The 21,715-nt window shown below is 43.5% G+C and overlaps 1 protein-coding gene across 25 annotated transcripts in view; it reads left to right on the top strand.

Annotated features, from left to right (window-relative positions):
• PIP4K2A (phosphatidylinositol-5-phosphate 4-kinase type 2 alpha) overlaps positions 1-21,715 on the top strand; it is a 485,936-nt gene that overhangs the window by 420,763 nt on the left and 43,458 nt on the right. For all 25 annotated transcript variants that reach the window (XM_079913303.1, XM_079913297.1, XM_079913300.1 and 22 more), the window contains one exon: positions 8,329-8,481. In XM_079913303.1, coding sequence (XP_079769429.1) covers positions 8,329-8,481 — 153 coding nt within the window. The remainder of the gene's footprint in view (positions 1-8,328; positions 8,482-21,715) is intronic.

The raw sequence follows: 21,715 nt of genomic DNA, 5'->3' as shown, positions 1-21,715 counted from the left end.
GAGCATAACACAGGGCTTTAAACACAGTGGGCTTTTAATAAATCCTTGATGATGATGTTAGCACGTTGGTCTTTCCCTCCCTGATGAGGTCAGAGGACCATCTGCTCACTCAGATCCGTCAAACGCAAACCCAGGTCCAGGCTGTGGCTCCCGGCTCCTGGGCCGTGTGATTTGAGGCGTGTAATCGTAATCCTGAGTTGTCAGCAGGGCAGGTGTCAGGTCCAAGAAACAGGTAGCCCGAGTTGGGAGAAAGAACATTTTCCTGCGAGTTGAGAAGCTGGTTTGCGTCTTGGATCTTCAGTGACGGATACTGTGACTTAATCTGGTCGCTTAGCCCTGGTAGGTCTCAGTTTTCTCATCTGTGAAATGAGGGAGAAGGACTCCATGCTCTCTGAGGCCCTCCCAGCTGTCACATTTCTGAATCTGTTATTAAGTCACGGCCAATAGGTCACTGACTGTCACTCAGGTTCCTGTACATGATACTGCCGTGTCTCCTTTGTAAGGAGCTGGCTTTTACACATTTGAGCATGGCAGAATTGATTGTACATGGCCTTCCTGTTGACTAAATGGAAAAACTTTCATACATTATTTTTAGCAGAAATACAAACTCATATCAAAATGGAAAAAAAAAAAAACCCAAATGTCTGTAAGACTATATGAGTAGTTCAAGGGTATTAAATGTTCAAAATGCTTGGGTATTGAAAAAATGGATAGGGGACCGTAATGGTTGATGTTGATAGATTGTGACATTTTATGAGAAGTATAGAAAAATTGGTGGCAAAGATGAGCTAATTAAATTGACATTTCCTCCACCCCCCTGGAGGCCCCAGTAATCCTGGACCTCCCACTGTGGAAATAAACATCTTCAAGGCAGACTTTTAGAGGCTTGGAGGCGAGCACCATTAATCCCTTTCTTTGGGGAAAGGAGAATAAATTTCCAATTATAAATGCAGGAAGGCCATTCAAGAGTGAGTTTCATCTCTCATTATCTTCCTTTATTTCTCATTGAAGGCTGACATGGCACTAGAGATTCAAACACAGCTCTTGAGGTTTGAGATGTGGTGTTGTAATGCTACCCCCCGGGGTTCTTGGACTCCTTAATCAACAGAAATTGATAAGAGGCCAGACGAGAAATTCAGGCAAGGCCTTACTGGGACTCATACTGCAGCACTAGGGAGCGAAAGCACGTAACAGGTGCCCATCCTCGCTCACTGAGTGGGCAAGCTGGTCCTTTAAACGGGGTAAGGGTGGGGGTGGGATGGAGGGGGGCTTAGGGTGGTCAGCCCCTCCCCCAGGTGGTGCTGGGCGCAGGGATCGTGTGCAGGACCCTGCTTTTCTCCCGACACCTCAGAAGTGGCAGTTGTGTTTTTGGTCTTTTTGTATCTTGTTCACAATCTGCCCCGACTGCATGTAGTTGTTTTTAGTCCCTTACAGTTTCCTTGTATCTCTTGCTGGAGGAGATGATTGTCCAGGTGCAAGCAGTGCAGCGGAGGGTCCCAGGTCCCAGCCTGTCTCTGTAGATCTGTGATGTACTTGGCTGTGGAAAACAGGAGTGGTGGACAGTGAGCTTACTTATCCAGAGGCAATCGTCCAGCAAAATGGACTAAATCATCCTGTTCTTACGTGCCCTGCATCTACTAGCTTTGCCCTAGCACTTTAATTTTTTTTTTTTTTTGCGGTACGCGGACCTCTCACCGGTGCGGCCTCTCCTGTTGCGGAGCACAGTCTCCGGACGCGCAGGCTCAGCGGCCATGGCTCACGGGCCCAGCCGCTCCGCGGCATGTGGGATCCTCCTGGACCGGGGCACGAACCCGTGTCCCCTGCATCGGCAGGCGGACTCTCAACCACTGCGCCACCAGGGAAGCCCTAGAACTTTAATTTTTGTCCAGCGGTTTATGGTATCCCCAGCTCCCCAGCAAGCCCGGCAGCATCCTCAGAAGCAGCGTGGGCTGGCTGTCACGGGTCCACCACACTGGACTGAACAGGGAGCACCCATGATGTCGCCTCGCTCGCCCAGACACGGCCCAGGGTCTACAGCCGGACCCCTCGGGGTGCGTGTGCTCCGGGGACTCGGGGGAAGAATGTTTGGACCAATCACAGCCGCCTGTGTGCTGGATGATTGTGCAATAGGAAATGTCCCGACAGGCAGATCTCTAGGACAGAAAGTGGATGAGAGGTTTCCTAGGTGGGGGGTGGAGGGAGAATGGGAGGGACTGCTCATGGGTATAGGGTTTCTTTTTGAGGTTGATGAAAATGTTCTAAAATCCGTTGTGGTAATGGTTGTTTAATTTTGTAACCGTACTAAAAACCATTGATTTGTATGCTTTAAATAGGTAAATGGTCTGGTGTGTGAATTATAGCTCAGTAAAGCCATTAGGGAAGAAGAATGTTTGGAGTTTCAGATTAGTCTATATTCAATAGGAGAACTTTTTCCCCCTCCACCATTGATTTCGGCTGCCTTTTTCTTGATGTAGGGGCTTATGTTAATAGTATTTCCACTTAGAACAAGTGAATTTAAGGAATTACATAGTTTATAATATACAACTATCAAACGTATAGGAGAAGAGGGTAGCCAGTGAATAAAAGCCAGTTTGTTGCGGTTTGCGTACATTTATCATTAGATTTCCCCCAAACTAAAAGCAAATCATCGTCCATTTGCTAAGTCTCCACAAACTGAAAGCAGTAACACATTAATGAACCCTAATTCGTAGAGCAAGAAGGAAACCTAGAGACCATTAAGTCCTACTGTCTTTCGTTGCAGATAACCAGATAACAGAGTAAGGAGTGGGGGGTCTGACTGCCCTCAACTTCTCACTGCTTCTCTTTCTGCCATACATGCTGAGACCTGAAAACCTGAAAAGGACAGAAAGGTAGTAAAGGAGTGACGGTTGTGGGCAGACGCTATGTCAGATTTCTATTACGTCTGTATTTTCAGTGTTGAATTAAATAAGCCTTTTAAGGCTCTGCATTGAACGGGATTGTGGATTTTGTGGTAGCCCAGTACGTTACACAAATGACTTTCCAGACCGGCATCCCAAGGTTGCTTTTCCAAACCTTCTCTCCCCTCAAGCCCTCCCACAGCCCGCCGCGGCTCACCCTCCTTGCCCTTGCCGCCACCTCAAGGTCACTAGAGGCCCGGCCGTCAGGCTCCCTGACGTTCCCTCCCCTGTACCTTCAAGTCCGTCGGCATCTTCAGCCAGCCTGCTTTCCTCCCCTCCTCGGGAAGGGGTCACCCCAGCTCTGCTGGCTACCTCCCCCGTTCTTTCTCCATCTTTTAAAGAACTGGCCTACTCTCTGCCATCCCTCCTGCCCTTTGGCTGGAGAGGATGCTGGGAGCTGAGCAGGGGCCACGGATAGAAGGGAGACCTAGTGGGGCTGGAATTTTTGACTTGAAACTTAACTTGTGTAAAATGTTTTAAATTCTTTTTCAAACTGCAAGTGGTTCTTATTGAGGGCTGTGGAAAGTAAGCCGTGAAATGGAGAGTATGAGAGTGACAAGAATGTGGTTCTTGATCTTCACTGGGTACGAACCAGAGGCTTGGCCAGGGTGGACTCAAGAGCCAACTGAAGGGACTTCCCTGGCGGTCCAGTGGTTAGGACTCCTTGCTTCCACTGCAGGGGGCACGGGTTCGTTCCCTCGTCGGGGAACTAAGATCCCGCCTGCCACACTGCAGCCAAAGAAAGGAGCCAACAGGAAGAACCCATTCCGTAAGTCCTTCATTTTTGACTCACCAGCTCACAGAGTAGTTTGCTAATGTTGATCTGCACCTCTAAATGTCTTCTAGGTTGAAATTTGCTATTTATAATAATAGCTACCATTAAGGAGTGCTACTGTTCCAGGCACTATTATCAAAACTCTGTCTTATCTAATTTAACCCCCAGGCAAACTTCTAGTGATGGTGATTCTCGTCATTATTACCTTTCTACTAGTACGGAAACTGAGGCACAAAGAGCTTAAATAACTTGCCCAAAGTCACACAGTCTTAATGTAGAGCACCCGTGTATATGCTTATCCTGTCTTCTAGCTTCAATATCAGAGCTGTTTGGAACCTGAAAGGTCATCAGACCTCTGCTTATGACAATATGAACCTGAGAGAATATGAATAAACTAAATGTAACACAAGAGATAGTTTTGATGTTCAGAACCCTCTGATGAGTGTGTACATCGTGGGCTTAGAATGTCTGCTCTTCTGATGGCTTCTAGACTAGGGTAGGTCTATTAGGATATTTCAGAAGACCAGTCAGGGGGTGGAGGCCTCTGCAAGGCCTTCCACGGATGCCGTCCCACTCAGGTCTCAAAGCAAGTGGTTTCTGCCCTCTGGGCCTCTGTCTTCTCATCTGTAAATTGGGTGGTTTGGAATAATCTCCAGGGTTGCCTCCACCTGTCATGCTCTTTGATTATGACGTTTATTTACACATAAGGGGACCCTCTGGGGCTTCTGGAGGTCACTCCCCAGCTCTGTTTCTCTCAGGCCTTTCTCCTCCTGGCCTCCCAGACTTGCCCAGGCATCCTGTATGAGGCTATGGTTCACTCTTCCTTTGTGACACAACAAGGGACACTGAGGAATTTCAATATTCAATTTCTAGATAGCAGACTGTTTTGACTACATTCCATGTGTGTCCGCAACCTCCTTCCCTTAGCTCGTCCTCTCGTTCTTGCTGAAATTGTCCAAGTACATCTGGAACCTCTGATGTGTTATTTCCATGCTGCTCTAAGAACTATTGCCATCTCTCTTTAGTCCTGGCCCAGATGTCCTAAGCCATGATCATGCCCCTGCTCAGATGGTGGTTGGACTCTCTTGTGACTGGACTTCTGCTGGAAAACATCAAATCACCTTCTGAGGCCTGTGCTGCCCTGCACTTCCTAGAGCCATATCTTCGAGGAAATACATTTTTTAGAGTCATAGGAGGTCTGAGGGAGAGACCTAGTTCAGCCTGCCCCCTCCCCTGGGCTTATCCTCTGTCACTTTATAGTCCCGGGAACTGAGGCTCAAAGATGCTGAATGCCATATCCAAGGGTTGGTGAGTGGAGAGAATGTTCTAGGTCCCAGACCAGCACCCTGCCTTACTCGGTACTGCCCTTACCAACACACACTCACTTCTATCTCATGTCAAAGGTTACAAAAAGTCAGTGATTGGTATTAATTAATGGCAAAAGTTTAGCCTTGTCTTTGTAAATTGCCCCTTTTTGTTACCTCAGAGGAAGCTTTTAGGCGGGAGCCTTAGGCATGTCACTCGGTTCCACTGTACCCCAGTTTTATTATCTTCAAGTGGAAAAATGCACCTGGCTCTATCACATAGGAATGTTGTGGGAATAAATGAGTATGGATTTTTCCAGGCCTTAGAGTCATTCCAAGGATCACACATTGTGTGTAAAATCGCATTCACTCTTCTGATCGTCTGTTTGTCTAAGGCTTTCTTTAAATCTGATTCGTATATTTTTATATTCATAGTGATTATAAAAGGTACATTCTGAATTTTGACACAGTGTGATTGTTCCTAATTTCACTGGTTATTGGAAAACAATGAGCCTTAAAAAAATTCCTCCACACATTGGAAGTAGATATTGTGGGTTGGGACTACTTACGTGATTATTGAAAAATTGAGTTAAGGCAGAATCAAGATGAGAATTTGTAAAGTTTTATATGCCAGGCCATTATGGGAGGGCCTATGGCCTTATACAAAATCTGTAATAAATAATTATCAATGTCTGAAACTGAAGGGAAAGGCAAAGAATTTGGGAGGAGATAGCATCTGTGCTAAGGAGTTTGTACATTTTTGACTCTGCCTTTCTAGCCCTTTAGTTTGTCAATCCATACGTTGCTTTGAATGTAGTATTATTAAACATTTCATTAATGAATTAATGCAGTGAATGCAATGAACTATCATTCTTCACTGTAAAGTTTCACATTTTAATGAAACCAGAGTTGGACAGACTATAATGGGACAGGCATTCAGGCAGGTACGTTTGTAATTATAACACACTTAATACACTAGACTCTCCACACTCTGCACCAGACAAATCCCCTCGTAGCCACGATTCAGTAGACTCTTGGTTCTCACGTGTGGTCTGCAGACCCGCTGCAGCTGTATCGGCGTCTTCTGCTGCTTCAGACGCCCCATCCCAAACCTGCCAGGTCAGACGCTGCATTGTCACGTGATCCCCAGGTGACTCCGTTGCTCATTAGAGTCTGTGAATCACTGACTCTGCAGCTTTCAATTCTGTTCTTTCCCACTGGTCCGTAATAGAATGTTACATTTTCATATCCAGTACGCCTAAGAAAACAGGCTATGAAACTGATGCTGCTGTAATTCTGTCCTTTGCTAAATATAATTATCCTTTACTATTCCCCCCTCCCCCCAAAAAGTTATTTTACATGTGTTGTCAGTTTTACAGCGTTTATAACCTGGTCCGCCTGTCTTTCATTAAGTTGATTGTTCCTGCTTTGAGTTTTATCCCTGAAAGTAATTTGTAATCTTACAGTTCCTAGTGTTCTTGTTTTATTTGGAATAACCTTTTACAAATTAATGTTTGGGAGGAAAAAGACCCTTAAGCCAAGAGCAATGATTGCTTTTTTTGGCCAGTGTTTAAAACCCCCGAAGAGGGCATTCACTTTGACTTTCTTCCCCTTTGTTCTTAGTAGGAAGTGGTATAAAGGAGGAGTTTTATGTTTGAGGGAAAAAATCAATATAAGTAAGAATCAGACTCTTGTTGTTATAGCCATTTTCATCCTGAAAATCCTTTTCCTCCTTCGCAGCCTATCTGATGAGTTTCAGCTGTCTTCATCATTTAACATGGCCAGTTCCTGCTTTTTAAAATCATTGGGAGTTACACTGATTTCCCGCCCCCTTCCCGCCCCCTTCTCAGGTTTTCTGATAAGCTAAGGAAAGCAAATTCAGTTAATTGGCAGGAGTGGCTCTGCACTTGGCAGTTGTGCCCGGCTACATTCAGATCAGGATGTGCTGTCTCAGGATGCAAAGACAGCAGCCGAGGTGCCAGGGCTGGTCCTGGAGGTGAGAATGCGCTCACTTCCCTCAGCCCGAGGAGGCCCTCCACAAGTTGCTGCACCACCGCAGTGTCTTTAAGACCTCATACGGCTCAGTCCTGGTGGATTTCACCTGGGAAAGAAGGAAAGGTTAAGGAGGCTTGAACATTCTAGACTGATGGGGAACTCTCACTGACAGTCATGATGCAGGGATACCACCTGCCTCTCTAAAGATATCTGTGTCCCCCTAACTAGACAGACTTTGGTTCATTGGGGCTTTCAAATGCCCACTTTGGGAGAGGAAGGTGAAGTGGGACTGTCTTTCCCTGAGAATCCCTCATACGCCGTCCAGGGGGGCTGGGCAGGGAATGGAGGTCGGTTCTGAAGGGCACAGTTAGCAGAGGCGAAGACCAGGCTTCCTCAGATGCTGGGGGTTTGCTGATCCACTAGCCTGGTGACCAGTGTAAGACGGTTGGGGGAAAGCGGGACAGACTTCCTGGAGGCTCTGGGAAAACAGCTTCAAACAGGGGAGTCACAGGTGAGAGCAGGGGAGACAGCAGGAGTGACAGTGAGTATGGAATGGAATGCTAGATCCTGGAGTGAAGTGATTGCAGAAGAGCGCCCACTCAGAGCCCTGCCCCATCCTCTCCAGGAGATGAATCATCCTCAAAAATGGCTGAAGTGGGGTGGAGGATGGGCCAGGTCAGAAACTTCTGGAGCTGGGTTAGAGCACACCTGCCCAGGCCAGGCCCTCCCAGGGCAGCCATGGGCCACAGAGTTTAGTAATTAAGTTGTTTACTACTTGAGTAGTTGACTAGTTGAGAACTTGGGTTCCGAGCCAGCCACACTGCAGATGGCATTCTGGCTCTTCCCCTTACTAGCTGTGTGACTTTCTCCCAACGATTATACCTCTCTGATCCCCATCTCCTCGTCTGTACAACGACGGTGATATCACTAGTAACCATTTCATGGGAATGTTATCAGAGTTGGGAGAAGTCCTCTGTGTATAACGCTTGGCAGAATACCTGTCATACAAGGAAACACTCAGGGAAAGTAAGATGTCCTTTCATGGCTGGAACCTAATTTTATTGAGAGGGAAATCTCAGCTCTTGTCCAACTCAGAAGAACAAGGTGAACAAAGTAACTTTGATTATAATTCTAGACATTAGAATTGCTGTTTTCATTTCTGCCATTTGAGGTACAATGAATAGAAGAGTTGTTCTCCTACTTAGCAACTTCTTCCAAACACAGATGTTTTTGAAAACTTGTGGTGACAACAAATGACCTGGAAATTAGTCTTTAACCGGTTTTCTTCCCTCCTCCCCTGTCATCCCACGGGAAGAATTCCCTGACCAGGAGTGCACCCCTTCCCAACGACTCCCAAGCCCGCAGCGGAGCCCGGTTCCACACGTCCTACGACAAGAGGTACATCATCAAGACCATCACGAGTGAAGATGTGGCTGAAATGCACAACATCCTAAAGAAATACCACCAGGTAATGTTTATCTTTATGTGAAACTCTGAGAAGGTTGACATTTGTGACAAATTATCATCAAGGCCAAAGATTTAAATATATAGTTAGGACATGACTAGAACACATTTGACAGAAAAATTCCCTCTAGCTGTGTTTTTAAAAATTACTGTGGCCGGATTACCGACAGTTAACATTTAGGAATGAATAGATCGGTGGTTAGTAGACGTAACACGTTTAATCTAAATCCCCTTCTGTACAGTCGTTGTGATGATTACCACTCTGATTTTAAAATCACTCTGCTTAAGGTCTGGCAACATTTCGGAAGTGCTTTTGCACGTGCTGGAAGTGAGGTGCTGACCTCTGAGTATTTATCCATTTACACCTGCAGATCCTCTCCTGCTTGCACTGGTCTCTTCCTGTCCTGGCCCCAGAAAGGCCCACCCCCACCCCCACCACTCACAATCTCCTGCCCAGAGAAGTTTCTGATTTTAGAAAGTGTTTGTCTACTCACCACCTCCATTTCACGTCAGCGTTATCCCCTCATCATCACCTGGGCATAAAGTGAAACTACCCTTGGGAACAGCCATCTCTTTCTGTTTCTTTCCCACCCCCCAATCCCCCCTCCCCGACTCCCTTCCTCAGTACGTTCCAGCACAAGGGCCTGGAAGAGCACACGATCCCAGCCCCCAGCTAGAGCTGTATGAGGCCGTACTGTGAAGTAGTAACAGCGTGAAGTCCCACGTCAGACAGTCCTGGGTGCAGATCTCAGCCCTGTCACTCACTCATAGCCACGTGACTTCCAGACTTTAAAGCCTCAGCTTCTTGATTTATACGGTGGAGATGGAAACATCAGCTGACTCCGGAGCCCTGACGATTGTAGGGCAGGTACTCAGCACAGCGTCTGCCACACGCCAGGCTCTCCACACGTGGTGGTGGTCATAGCAGTCGTCAAGTCCTACCCCAGTGGCCAGTAACAACAGTGTCACCTTGAGAAAGTGTAGTCTCATGGCATGAATATGACCATTGATGGAAATATCGCAGCAGCCACCTTGAGAACTGGCGTTTAAACCACACACTGAAACACACACACACATACACACACGCTGTTGCTGTTAACCAGGGGCTTCTCAGGTGTTTAAACCACCACATCAAGTACCAGCCTCTCAAAGTGACTCCTTCAAAGGTACTGCTTGGTTGGATTTGTAGGCTCTGAGGTGCCTGTAAAAGTCAGCTTCCTTCCTTTACTGTCACGCTTTCTGCTGTAACATCAGGAATTATTTCTTTTTTTTTAATAAATTTACTTATTTATTTCTTTCCTTATTTTTTGGCTGCGTTGGGTCTTCGTTACTGCATGCAGGCTTTCTCTAGTTGCGGCGAGCGGGGGCTACTCTTCGTTGCGGTGCGCAGGCTTCTCATTGCGGTGGCTCCTCTTGTTGCGGAGCACGGGCTCTAGGCACGCGGGCTTCAGTAGTTGTGGCACGCGGGCTCAGTAGTTGTGGCTCGCAGGCTCTCAGGCTCTAGAGCACAGGCTCAGTAGTTGTTGCTCTGTTGACATGGGAGATCTTCCCGGACCAGGGCTCGAACCCGTGTCCCCGGAGTTGGCAGGCAGATTCTTAACCACTGCGCCACCAGGGAAGCCCCAGGAATTATTTCTTGGCAGTTGCTTCTTATTCTCAAATATGAACAACTGCATTTTTAAAAAATTTTTATTTTTTTTAACATCTTTATTGAGTATAATTGTTTTACAATGGTGTGTTCGTTTCTGCTATATAACAAAGTGAATCAGCTCTACATACACATGTATCCCCATATCTCCTCCCTCTTGTGTCTCCCGCCCTCCCTATCCCACCCCTCTAGGTGGACACAAAGCACCGAGCTTGATCAACTGCATTTTGCTTGCAGTGAGGTCTGTGAACATCTTGAAGCTACCTTCTGTTTCTGGAAACTTGGGACTGCCCCTCATTTGTTTTTCTCAAAAACACTGTTCAGCCTCTAATTCCATTAAACATCTAATCAATCTTTTATAACATCTATTCCTTTTGAAATCTGTCCTACAGCACTTATGCTGTTGCCGATTGTGAAGGAAATTTTGAAGCGCTGGGTTAGTACCTATGAGGGTAAAAATGCTCAGGCGTTGGCTTCTGAATAAATGGAATTCTAGGACGCAGCTTCAGCCATTCACTCCTCTCTGGAACTTAAGGTCGCGCTGATGCATTCTTTTTCTGCTTTCTTTAAATTGTCTCAGAACTCTTAAAGCAATGTGATACTTCAGTGACCGATGAAAACATATTATTCTGATAAGTGACTATGATACTATTCTAATACAGTGTGACATGCAATTCAAATATCAACTTCTTGATGACATCTTTGAGTTCAGAATTTTTTGACTCTACAGAAATTACAGTTTGAAACGTCTCCTCTGGGGTAGTTGCTGTAACAAACATGCAGATTTGACATATCATCATTATTACATAAAATACATTGGGGAGCAAAATATTAACATGCTCCAGGGGCTGTCACAGTACTAAATATTTCATTTCACTGCTACAGAATGATTATTTTCTTGGTATATTCTTTATCCAGAAAAAGTTCATTTCTTCAGCATCTGTGTTTTGCTTCTTATAAAAAGTATTTTAAATATAAAGGGTCTTAGTGTTAACCTTAAAACAGAGTGTTGTAGGTCAATTATTCTTGAAAAACAAATAAAGCCATAGAAAAAGGGATCGGATTTGTGGTTACCAGAGGTGGGGGAATTGGATGAAGGTAGTCAAAAGGTAAAAGCTTCTAGTTATAAGTACTTAGAATGCCATGTACAACATGATAAATATTAACGCTGCTGTGTGTTACATATGCAGGCTGTTAAGAGAGGAAATCCTAACAGTTCTCGTCACAAGGAAAATACGTTTTTCCTATTTCTTTGCTATTGTGTCTCTGTGAGATGCTGGATGTTCACTAAACTTACTGTGATCATCATCTCATGACGTATGTGGGAAATCAAATCATTATGTGGTACACCTTAAACTTTGTACAGTGCTGTGTGTCAATCATATTCAATAAAGCTGGAAGAAAACAAGTTTTAAATAAACAGAGGTAAAGGGTCTTAGTGATTGAGAGTCACCATTGTTAATATGATTTATTTAAAGGACGCTACATTGAAGGTCAGGAGACCTAAGTCATAGTTTGTCACAAACTGGTTACTTAAGCGATCTCTGAACCTCAGTTTCCCCATCTGCATTCCGTTCACCCTTTCATTCGTTTGTGCATGTATTTACCCTCTTTCTTCTTGAAGTATAATTGACTTACAATATTATACTGGTTTCAGGTGTGCAGCATAGTGCTGCGATATTTTTATAGATTATGCACCACACAAAGCTATTATAATACTATTGACTGTTTTCCCTGTGCCGTGTATTTACTCTTGACCTAATTCCAGAGAGGATGTAAGGTGGCCTAGACTACTTTTAGGATTTATGTCTAGTCAAAATTTTTCTGTCTCCTGCTTCGGTGTGGGGACTGTCAGTTCATTTATTTCTTCTTGCTTTTTGTTGCTTTTACCTTCGAATGTGCCTTTGCTTCTGAAAACCCCCCCCCCCCATCTGGACAGGTCAGTAGGCGTGTTCAGATCCCAGATCAGTAGATGGACAGGCTCTCAGAGAGGGCGGCTCCTGTGGAATAAATTGGATGGGCTTTCTGACAGCTTTGGTTACTCCATGGCGCTTGACGTCTCTTTTTTCTTTTCTTTCATTGTTTTATTGTTTTAGTAAGATATATCCGGAGGTGCAGCTGTATTCTGGAAGGTTAAAATTACCCCGAGGCCAGCCTCTGGAGAAGTAGAACATTGCTAGATATTTAAATAAATTCCTCTTAGGGTTAATTTTCTGATGAGCCAACCTCACCAGCAGTGCTGTGTGACAGGTGGTTTTCAGGGCACACACTCTGCAGCTGACTGCTTTGCTCCCGACCTGCTGTGTGACCTTGGCCAAGTTTCCCATCCTCTCTGCATCCGCTTCTCTGTCTATACAATTTGGATAATAGTACCTCCTTCATCCAGTGTTGTACTAATCAGGTGAATTGATATTTATTATATAACCTGCTCAGAATAGTGCCTGGTATATGATAAGTGCTATGTAAATGATCGAATAAGATCATTAAATACCTTTCTTGCACATACTTAGTTGCCGTAGTCCCAGTGTCGAAATCATTTGCTCTTTGAATCCACTAGGGGGCCTGGTTTCTGGTAGAGTGTGGCACAGATGCAGAAAAATCTGAAGATTCAAACCATGAGGAGTTAGATTTTTTTTTTTCCAAGCTCCAGCATCTTGCCTTAGTCCTTATTTGCTGCCCAAATCCTACCCTAATTTCCACTGTTCGCTAAGAAAGCATAGCATCATCTTTCAGACGAATGGAAAATTTATATTAAGCAGAGCAAACTTTTATGTCTCTTTTCCTTTTTCTCTTTTTTTATGGTTGGGAAAATAACTTAGTGCTTTTGTGTAAATATCCTTTTCTTCAAATTTCTGTTAGGTTAGGACAAACTCAGGTCTTACAAATTACGATTAGCCAAAGAAGAGGGGATATATGTATATGTACAGCTGATTTACTTTGCTGTGCAGCAGAAACTAACACAACATTGTAAAGCAGCTGTACTCCAATAAAAATTTTAAAATATAATAAATGACGATTATCACCTGATTAGCTGAGCAATGCTGAAGAGCATTCAGAAAGGAAAAAATGGTCAAGAACCTTCTTGAATGTCTTATTTCTTCGAAATTGACTGATTTTTCTTTTTTGACCTGAATTCATTGGGAGTTTTGGTATCGTGTGGCTTCGGCTTTAATTAAGAGTCAACGTCAATAAAATTTTAGAAATTTTAGCGGAGGGAACAAGTTCCAATGCAGATGATCAAGAAATGCCTTATGAAAATAGTGTTAGGAATATCTTTTATGTTTTTGAAATGTAGTGTTTAAATTTATTTGTTTTTTATTTCAAAGTGACTGAGTTGACAGAATTGATAAAGTAACCTAAAAATCCTTCCTTATCCTTTGTTATTTGGGAGACAGTAACTGGAACCAAATCTAGAAGTTACACCTAAAAATCTGAAATCCTTGTTGAAAAAGCTGGCTAGTACCTCAAGTTTCAGTAAAGGATTGGGGGGTGAATGCCTGACTTTTTTGGAACCTCCTTGGAGTACATCTTTTTATCCTCCCACGAAGGACAGTCACATTGGCCACGAACAGAGAGAAACCGAGAAAATAGGTCCCTTAAAAGCCAAAAATTAAAATTTAAAAATTGAGGGCATGCTGCCCAAAGAGAAGAAGTTACACACTCCTTCAGCGCTTCCCAAACTGCCGATCATAGACGGAACCCCCGCGCATCTTGTAAAAAATGTACATTCCAACTCAGTAGATCGTGGGTGGACCTGAGGTGCTGTGTTCTTCACGTGCTCCCGGGTGATGCTGACGAAGCCCCTGTAAGTGGCAGCACAGGACCAGCTTTCCAGAGCAGGAGAAACGTTCCGAGTCTGCTCTTTGGCTTTTCTGTTCTCTTTGGAGGAGAGGCCAGTGGAAATGTGAAAAGCACATGAAAGTGTGAAGCCCTATAAGCACCTGGAGCTATGAGATTCAAGGCAACTCCCAGCAGAGCCTCTGTGCCTTCAGAAGTTGCACATACTTTTCTTGCTTCTCTCTTAGTAAAGTCTGGAAGGCGCTGCCACCGCCAGGGTCCCTGAGCACCCCTTCCAGTTCCACTCTGCAGACACTTTGCAGGTGGGGGCGTCACCGTCTGTTCCCAGCGTCCCAGCCGTCGTTCCCCAGGTTTCCAGCTGCGCAGCCCACTCAGCAGCACGTGTTTCCTGCAGCACGTTATCTCCAGTTTCTGGAATTCCCGTTGTTCTTTTTTCTTCACACACCGCCTGTCTCCCCGCCTCTCTCCAGCATCTACGGATTTGACATTTTCATTCCAGCCTCCACGGCGCTTCACTTTCCTTTCCCGTTTTCCGTCTCCAAACATCTCTGCTCCGTTTGGGATAAATTTCTCAGCTGTGTCACCCACTCCTAATTCTCTATTCAGCTGTTCTAATCTGTTGCCTCCCCGTCCAATGGTTTTTTTTTCCAACGATCATATTTTTCCTTCTAGAAGTTCCATTTAAAAAAATCCACCAGTGCACTCCTGATCGTTTTTTATTATATATGCTCATTTCTGAACTTGCATCCTTTTATTTCTTCAAATGCTCTATGCATAACTCTTCAAGTTCTATTTCCGGTAGTCCTAAGCTCTGCCATTCCTGGAGGTCCTGAATCTGTTGCCTCTTGCGTCTGCTGCTCAGGAGTGACTGGCCTGAGCAGAAGGCCTACAGCATGTGGAGTCAGGATACTGATTAGGGATGGAAGCCAGTGAGGGAGGAGGAAAGGAGGAAGACTGGACAGAGGGGGAGGGGCAGGCTGCCAGCCAACCTGGTGGGGCCCTTTGGGGTCCTCCACCCAGATGCTGCCATGTTGGGCCAAAGGGACAGGAAGGCAGGCCCAGAAGGAGCTGCCAACCAAAGGCTGCTGACTACAGTCCAGAGCTGGGCAGCCAGGCCTCCCAGAGCGCGTAACACCGGGATGCTTGGGGCAGTCCATCTGCATTTCAGTTGTAACCACTGAGTAAACTCCATCTATACTTATGGTAAGGTGAGTTTTTTTTGTTCTGGTTTTTTTTGGCCACACTGCACGGCTTGTGGGACCTTAGTTCCCCAACCGGGGGTTGAATCTGGGCCCTTGGCAGTGAAAGCTCAGAGTCCTAACCACTGGACCACCAGGGAATCCCTGATAAGGTGTTTTTTACAAAGCCATTTCATCTTTAATGATGATGTTATGTATGGGTCTCTAGAACAGCATAACAAACAGAGTTAGGGTCACCAATGTTTGCATTCAGGTATATTCTGCAGTATCTCAGTACTAAGAATGTTTGTAAATACTGCAGAGGAATGTTTATTCCTTTTAAGCCTGCTTTTTATTAAGTTTAAGAAAAGTAGTAAAATTTTATACTTACATTAGCTTAAATGGAGTCATCCGTACATTCTTTTATGACTTAAAACTATTTGAAACCAAAAGATATCATATTAACTGACATGGACCATTATCCCAAAATTCAAGGAATTTTGAAGGATAATTCAAAATATTCAAGGAATGTTTGGATTATTTATTTATTTGGTCCTTTTAAAGCAAACCAATCCTTAATTTCAGGCTGGCTTCTTTCTTTTCTTCCTTCCTTCCTTCCTTCCTTTTTTTCCTCTTTCCTTTTTCTCTCCTTCCCTCCTTCCTTCTTTCCCTTTTTCTTTCTTTCTCTCCCCCGCCCACCGTTATGGAAAGAATGTTGTTGGAGCGATCTGTAAACATAGGCAGAGGCACAATAAGGATTACAGATAATTTAACCTTTCAAAAACATTAACTGAAGCAAGACTTTACATTGAAGTATTAATTTGATGCTATATTAAATTGTCACTTCAAGCCTAAAAAAAATGAGTGAAACATGATAATAACAGCAATTTCCAAGAGCTGGAGCCCAGGTTCACACTATCATGCGGAGATATAAATATTTATCCGTTCCAGTACATCACTTAGAATCCTCTCTGCTGAAACCTTCAGTCAGCTGTGAGTCTTTTAATGGCATTTCATTTTGCATGAGAAGAAGCAACAAATCGGGGATTCATAATACTTGTTATTCTTGCTGAGCACCCAAGAGCAAAGGAAACCGAGATCTTGTGGCTGTTGCATTTTATGTTTTTAAAATTCCTATTTCACCACGTCAATTTGTCATTACATTACAGTTCTGACAAGCTGTTATATAGGAAAAAGCTCTAAGGGAGACTAATGAAGAGATAAAATTTGCCTTTACTGGTGACACCATGGAGTTTTCGTACAAGAAGATATTTTTTAAAAGAAGACAGAAAAAAGTAAAAACTGTTATTGGTTACAGATGAACATTGCCAGCAAATACAAGTGTCTGAGAAGCGCTCTTGGAAAAAACAGAAGCCACCGCAGGATAAATGACAACGCAAAGTGACACGAGGCATCCAGCTATGAAAATGCAAAATTGAAAAATACTTAATAAAAAACAATATTTTAAAAATGCAAATGTAGGTAATGCCGTGAGTTTAACACTGAGAATATGGACGCTGATCCCAAGAATACTTGTGATGGTTTTAGCTCCATATAGTAAGTGTAAGAAGAATTGATGACCATCAAGGTCACTTTTAAAAATTTGGGACTAACTGTTCCATGCCTTATTCAGATGGAAGCTCAGTGTCATCACTGAATCGCAAGCATCTGAAAGCTGCCAGTTCATGTGCCAGACAAGACTTTCCCTGTTTGACGTGAGAGAAGGTGACCTAGAGAGCCTGGAGGGGTGGAAATAACAGGCCAGCTTTGGGCCACAGATGGGAAGGCCTCTGGTAAAGGAGCGGATCTAAGGAGCCACTGAGAGGAAGGCTCTGCAGGCTTGTACGTACACAGCTGGGGCCCTCAGAACAGTCAGCCCTCTGGCAGATGTGCGCTCCTAATTCCTGAGCCACACGTGGATGACCAGCTTTGCCAAGTGTTTGGTCCACTTGTGACCTCTTACCTCCCTTGGGACCTCAGAGTGGCACAGGGCAGAAGTCCACAGACTCATCTGACCTCTAGGGAAGAGTCTACTGGGTGGCACTAGGGCACTGCACCTGTTGAGTCTGTAAATTGAGATTTTAACATGGCAGACAAGGAACATCTGCGTTATGTCCTTTGCCAGTTAGGCAGGATTGCCTTGTAGCCACATCAGAACAGTGGTTGAAAGTGAAAGAAATACCTACACTTATTTTTATTTTATTTTTTATTTTATTTGTTTATTTTTTGGCCACGCTGAGCTGCTTGGGGGATCTTGGTTCCCCGACCAGGGACTGAACCTGCGCCCTGGCAGTGGGAGCACCGAGTCCCGACCACTGGACCGCCAGGGAACTCCGCTACACCGTTTTTAAAGAGTGACCCTCGGGATTAAGTCGCTATTTCTCCATTCTTGTAATTACAAGAATTCGAAATTAAGCGTTTAAAAAGGATGAAGCAAAGATTCATCCTTAGATTGTCTTGCAATCAAATCAACAATGTTAAAAAGAAATTAATAGATGCTGAGGCTGTAACTATTAAAAAAAGGTTGCTCGTGCCAAAAACCTGATCATGATACTGTAGTGCTACCAATACACCCTTTTAAAATAATTTTTGAAGCATTTATTTACAGGTTGTTTTGTTAATTTGTCAGTGGTTAAGTTTTTGAAGGGGAAGTGCTTAGAGTTCTGATCCTAAAAGCAATATGAGTGAGAAATATAATTTTTTAGTGTTTTACATTTACAAAAATATCGCCTCACTTTATAAATAAATACACACACATGCAACATTATTCATTTTTGGTAAGTCTGTTCTGTGGAGATGCCCTGAAATTGGGAGTTCCCATCCTGCATTTCAACAGAATCCATTTCTCAGGGAGCATTTGAGGAGCACATCAGGTGCGAGCTTGCCTCCCTCACCCTTTCCTTCCCTACTTCCTTTCCCACTCCTCGCCCCAGGGTCCTGGTTTCATCCGGCTCCCGCTTGAATCACCGCCATCCTTGCAGTGCTGTTTCCCTGATCTTCACACCCTTCACAAAACCCCTATGCTCTAACTACTAATCTTATGCCTCATCTCCAAATGCAGAGACACAGAGAGGTTGAATAATTCCCCAAGGTCACACAGCTAGTGAATGTGGAGCTGGATCAGGAAGGCTCGAGCAGCGTGATGTGGCCATGAGTTTACAGTCTCCCTAGATGTGGGATAACGTCCAGTAGTTTGTGGGGTGGGGGAACCCTCATAGATGTGCCCACTGATGTAGGGGGTGTGTGCACAGCATTTCCTGGGTCAGCTGGTGAAGAATCTGAGGGGAATCGTATCTGGGCCTGTTTGTGTCAACTTCCACACGCAGTGACTCCGTGTGCAGTGGTGCCCCAGCCCAGGTGCTCACAGACCCAGTGAGACCTTCCTCCACTGACGTGAAGCAGCGTCTTCCCGGTGCGCCCACCCAGAAATTCAATTCACAGGGAGAAGTTTCTCTTCTGCAAAGTTTTGACGCATAAATGCTTTCTAAACCTTTGCTACCAACTGCTGCTTGTCAATACTGAACTCTAACGTGAGAGGCTTTCTGTGGTTGTGGTTTTGTACATATTTATAAACTCAGGAGTTTTAAGTTTATTAACTCTCTATTTTTCAAGGTGTTCATCAGAGAGCCTCATAGGTGAGCCTTGCCTTTGAGAACAAGTGCACATAGGAACTTGCTGGATGAAGTGGATCAAATTTGATGTGTTTTTTTTTAACATGGAGTAACTTATGTAATCTTAAAGATAGAGGAGTTGTAGAATGTAATCTGTGTGTGTGTGTGTGTGTGTGTGTGTGTGTGTGTGTGTGTGTGTGTGTGTGTGTGTGTGTGTGTGTGTGTGTGTGTGTGTGTGTTTTCCCCTGGGGGAAAAAAACAGCTTGTCGGTGATTTCCTGTAGTCAGGTTTCTTTAATATATTCATCAATATGGTTAGTGGTCAGTATCTGCTGTGTTCCGGGTGCTCTGTGACTGTACCAAGATTTTGATCTAAGAGTTATCTTCTACCAGCAGGACTTTTAAAAGATAGACCATGATGAGAATAACTGAGCAGAATGGCACAAAGGCAGGGGACTTGAACAGCCAAACAAACCTGTGTGCCTCCATGTGTTTAAAAGGCCCATCCAACCATCTCTCTTCAGAGGTACCAGACAACCACTCTCTTTTGTTGCTTTACATCAGATGTGAGAAATCTTCATTTCAGCCAAGAGCTCTTTACCACCTATTTTGTATTAGCGAAAATCAAGTTAATTTACTGTTCTTTGAAAGGCGAGAAATAGAAAATGTTCCTCTGATCAGACTTTGCATTAAGAGCAGGTTGTGGGTGAAACTCAGAAAAATCCATCCAACTAAAATATGTAGCTCAGTTATGGTCAGTACGATTTTTTTTTAAGGGCAGGAGCATCTTTAAAGTCTTCCAAAACTCTGGGTGGCAAAAATCAAACTCCTATACTGATGCTGTTCATCTTTTCTTTAATGATAAAAACTAAAGGCTTTTTTAAAAAAAATCTTAAGTTGGTTTAATATTATCAGAGTTGATTATTACAGTGTTTACCACTAAAAAGTTTGAAAGGGCATTCTGATTACTTTCTTATTTTTATAAAATGTTCACTGTACAACAGAAAACTTCGAGCAGAATAGTTTTTTTTTTTTTTAAAAAGGAAGAAAGCAGTTACCCTAAATTTCACCATTACCATAGTGACCATTCTTCCAGACACATCTCTGTAAATAGGCACAACAGGTACCATTTTTACAATTTTGGAATCATGTTATTCATGCTGTTCAGTTATCCGAGAGAGTTCACACACATGTCATGGGAATAAAAGAGCTTTTTTGAAATCTTCTTTCCCCTTCATTTTAAAGAAAGGAAAACCTAACTTTCCTTTGGAAAGTGCAATGGGACCCAGTTTGTAAGGATGGTCTTTTGAGGAGAAGTGTCTCCATCTTGTGGCCTTTTAGAGTATCGTCATTCAAGACTGATAAACGCATGTTGTGTTTTTGCAACTCTCCTTGGAAATGGTGTCAGTTCTGGGACTTGTTCAGTGGATTTGATGAATCCAACATGGGGCCAGAGTGTGTCCGTCTGTCTGTAGAGCGGGGGCAAGCCCTTTTTCACACCGCTGCTCTGGTGGGCAGTTTATTTATTTCTTCACTGACATGAATTTTTTATTCAATGTCACTTGTAAATATACAAAGTATTCATTTTAATGTATCCAAAAAAAGAAGAATATTTTTTCATAAATTATTTTTTTTAATTTTATTGAAGTATAGTTAATTTATAATGTATTAATTTCTGCTGTACAGCAAAGTGACTCAGTTATACATATATATATTCTTTTCATATTCTTTTCCACTATGGTTTGTCACAGAATATTGAATATAGTTCCCTGTGCTATACAGTATAATGTTGTTTATCCGTCCTATATATAATAGTTTTCCTCTGCTAAAATCAAATTCCCATTCCTATCCTCCCTCCCCCTTGGCAACCACAAGTCTGTTCTCTATAGTTGTGAGTCTGTTTTTGTTTCATAGCTATGCTGATCTGTATCGTATTTTAGATTCCATATATAAGTGATATATGGCATTTGTCTTTCTCGTTTACTTCGCTTAGTATGATAATCTCTAGGTCCATCCATGTTGCTGCAAATGGCATTATTTAATTCTTTTTGATGGCTGAGTAATATTCCATTGTATATATATACCACATCTTCTTTATCCATTCCTCTGAGGATGGACATTTCGTTTGTTTACATGTCTTGGCTATTGTAACTAGTGCTGCTATGAACAGAGGGGTGCATGTATCTTTTCAAATTATCATTTTCTCTCAGGATATGCCCAGGAGTGGGATTGCTGGATCATATGGCAACTCTGTTTTTAGTTTTTTGAGGAACCTTCATACTATTTTCCATAGTGGCTGCACCAATTTACATTCCCACCAACAGTGTAGGAGGGTTCCCTTTTCTCCACACCCCCTCCAGCATTTGTTATTTGTAGACTTGTGAATGATGGCCATTCTGACTGGTGTGAGGCGGTACCTCATTGTAGTTCTAATTTGCATTTCTCTAATAATCAGTGATGCTGAGCGTCTTTTCGTGTGCCTGTTGGCCATTTGTATTTCTTCTTTGGAGAAGTGTTTTTCGAAAAACCAATTTTTGATTGGGTTGTTGGTTTTTTGTTGTTGTTGAGTTGTATGAGTTGTTTGTATATTTTGGAAATTAAGCCCTTGTCGGTTGCTTCATTTGCAAATACATTCTCCCATTCTGTAGGATGTCTTTTCATTTTGTTTATGGTTTCGTTTGCTGTGCAGAAGCTTGTATATTTGATTAGGTCCCATTTGTTTATTTTTGCTTTTATTCCTTTTGCCTTGGGAGACCAGTGGGCAATTTAAACATTAGAGTCTCAATAAGAAACAGGAAAACCAGGACTGGAGCCCAACTCTCCCAGCTTCCAACACTGAGCTTTCGCCACAATTTCCTTTTTAATCTCGACTTCAACACTGTTAAAGGAGTTGATCTTAGTGGCCAAGTCACGCTGCCTGAACCTCATGAAATCATCATAAAGGCTTCTAGGGAGGAAGATGGCAGCCCCAGGTAGAGTGTGATTTCACTTTAAAGGAATTACA

Source organism: Stenella coeruleoalba (genome assembly GCF_951394435.1).
Source record: "Stenella coeruleoalba genome assembly, chromosome: 2".
Classification (NCBI taxonomy): Eukaryota; Metazoa; Chordata; class Mammalia; order Artiodactyla; family Delphinidae; genus Stenella; species Stenella coeruleoalba.
This window is presented reverse-complemented; position numbering and strand designations above follow the sequence as displayed.